Below are 2,762 nucleotides of genomic sequence, written 5' to 3'. Positions count from 1 at the left end.
GTGGGAATGCAAACTAGTACAGCCACTATGGAGAACAGTGTGGAGATTCCTCAAAAAACTGGAAATAGAACTGCCATATGATCCAGCAATCGCACTCCTGGGCATACACACCGAGGAAACCAGAATTGAAAGAGACGCATGTACTCCAATGTTCATTGCAGCACTGTTTATAATAGCCAGGACATGGAAGCAACCTAGATGTCCATCTGCAGACGAATGGATAAGAAAGCTTTGGTACATATACACAATGGAGTATTACTCAGCCATTAAAAAGAACGCATTTGAACCAGTTCTAATGAGGTGGATGAAACTAGGGCCTATTATACAGAGTGAAGTAAGCCACAAAGAAAAACACCAATACAGTATACTAACGCATATATATGGAATTTAGAAAGATGGAAATGATAACCCTGTATATGAGACAGCAAAAGAGACACAGATGTATAGAACAGTCTTTGGGACTCTGTGGGAGAGGGTGAGGGTGGGATGGTTTGGGAGAATAGCATTGAAACATGTATGTTATCATATGTGAAATGAATCGCCAGTTCAGGGTCGATGCATGTTACAGGATGCTCGGGGCTGGTGTGCGGGGATGACCCAGAGGGAGGATAAGGGGAGGAGGGAGGTGGGAGGGGGAACTCATGTATACCCGGGGCGGATTCATGTCAATGTATGGCAAAACTAACCAATATAATATGGTAAAATAATTAGCCTCCAATAAAAACAAAAATTAAAAAAAAATAAAAGAGATTGAAGGGGAGTAAGTATGGAAGCAGGGAGATAAAGAGGCTGTTCAGTAATACAGACGAGTTATAATGTTAGCCTGGTCCAGGGTAGTGAGGGTTGGGATAGTAGTGGATGAATTAGAGAATTGAATGGGAGAATCTATAGAGCTTGATAGAGTGGGTCCTGATAGTGACAGAAAGGAGAGACCGAAAGAAAACTCCTAGGTTTCTATCTTGGGCCTGCATTTCTTTTACTGAAGTATGACAGACCTGAAGGAGTGGGTCAGAAGGGTAGGGTGGGCTCATGAGTTTCACATGGGATCTGTGGATGGCTGAAGAGACTTGTGATATTCCATGGGGAACATAATCACTAAGCCAGTGATGAAGGTGATAAAAGTCTACCCTAGAGCTCTAGATGGTAATGGATGCCAAAGGAATATGTGAGTTCTTCCAGGGCCATAGATATAAAATTATGAGAACGGTATTTAGGAAAAAAACCAAGAAAACACCAATAGATAAGAGAATGGGGAAGAAACAAATCAAAGTGACTGAGAATGAATGGTAAGGAAACTATCAGGAGAACCAATGTGAGCACACAGAATATAGAAGATGAGAGTGTTTTAGAAGGAAAATTAGAGTTAATATTCTTTTACATGCTAATTGATGAGGATGAAGGAAATGTCTAAAATGTGGCTTGGATTTGGAGACGTAGTGTATTTCTGGTTACAAAGTGTTGTTACAGATAATGACGGTGAAATCAATCATTGACCACCAACTAACAGACATAATGTTCATTTTTATTCAGCTGTTTAACAGACACCATCATTTTCTCCTAAAGATACTGAACACAGAGCATGACAGGAAGAAATCAAACAATCATCTCAGAGTTCCTCCTCCTGGGTCTGCCGATTGAGCCAGAGCATCAAGACCTGTTCTACACTCTGTTCCTGGCCATGTATGTTACCACCATCCTGGGGAACCTCCTCATAATGTTCCTGATTCGACTGGACCCCCACCTCCACACACCCATGTATCTGTTTCTCAGTAACCTGTCTTTCTCTGACCTCTGCTTCTCCTCTGTCACAATGCCCAAATTGCTACAGGACATGCAGAGCCAAGACCCATTCATCTCTTATGCTGGCTGCCTGACACAAATGTACTTCTTCCTGTTTTTTGCAGACCTGGAGAGCTTCCTCCTTGTGGCCATGGCCTACGACCGCTACGTGGCCATCTGCTTCCCGCTGCGCTACACCGCCATCATGAGCCCCAGGCTCTGTCTCTCCCTGCTGGCGCTGTCCTGGGTGCTGACCACGTTCCACGCCATGTTGCACACCCTGCTCATGGCCAGGCTGCACTTTTGTGAAGGCCATGTGATCGCCCACTTTTTCTGTGACATGTCTGCTCTGCTGAAGCTGTCCTGCTCTGACACTCGAGTTAATGAGCTGGTGATATTTATCATGGGAGGGCTCATTCTTGTGATCCCCTTTCTAGTCATCATCACGTCCTATGCGCAAATCGTGTCCTCCATCCTCAAGGTCCCTACTGCGAGGGGCATCCGCAAGGCCTTCTCCACCTGTGGCTCCCACCTCACTGTGGTGTCCCTGTTCTACGGGACAGTTATTGGTCTCTACTTATGCCCATCAGCTAATAATTCTATTGTTAAGGAGACTGTGATGGCTATGATGTACACTGTGGTGACCCCCATGCTGAACCCCTTCATCTACAGCCTGAGGAACAGAGACATGAAGGGAGCTCTGGGAAGAGTCTTTTGGAAAAAGAAAACTCCCTTCTCTCTATGATGCTAAAGGTGGGATTTCTACACAACTTTATTTAGCAGGTATATTGACATTAATATTGGGATATTAACCCAGACTTCTTTTTTCAATGATCTTTTTGTTAAAATTCCATAGTAAGATGTTGTCCAATACTAACAGAGATATGGTGGAGGTATGTAGTAGGACTTGGAAAGGGATGTCAGTGACCTACCAGCATAACCTTGCTTATTTCTCTCTTCAGGTTACTCTAAGAAGCATCATT

At 43.9% G+C, this 2,762-nt stretch overlaps 1 protein-coding gene across 1 annotated transcript; it reads left to right on the top strand.

Moving 5' to 3' along the window:
• The first annotated feature begins 1,579 nt into the window (after nt 1-1,579).
• Nucleotides 1,580-2,524, top strand: LOC129536988 (olfactory receptor-like protein DTMT). The gene has a single exon (XM_055396241.2). It carries the CDS (start codon nt 1,580-1,582, stop codon nt 2,522-2,524), a length of 945 nt encoding a protein of 314 aa, XP_055252216.2.
• The last annotated feature ends 238 nt before the right edge of the window (nt 2,525-2,762 follow it).

The sequence above is a fragment of the Moschus berezovskii genome, chromosome 20 (genome assembly GCF_049115385.1).
Source record: "Moschus berezovskii isolate FMDL1 chromosome 20, NW_MosBer_1.0, whole genome shotgun sequence".
Lineage (NCBI taxonomy): Eukaryota > Metazoa > Chordata > Mammalia > Artiodactyla > Moschidae > Moschus > Moschus berezovskii.
Note: the sequence above shows the minus strand (reverse complement) of the source record. Positions and strands in the feature narration are given on the sequence as shown.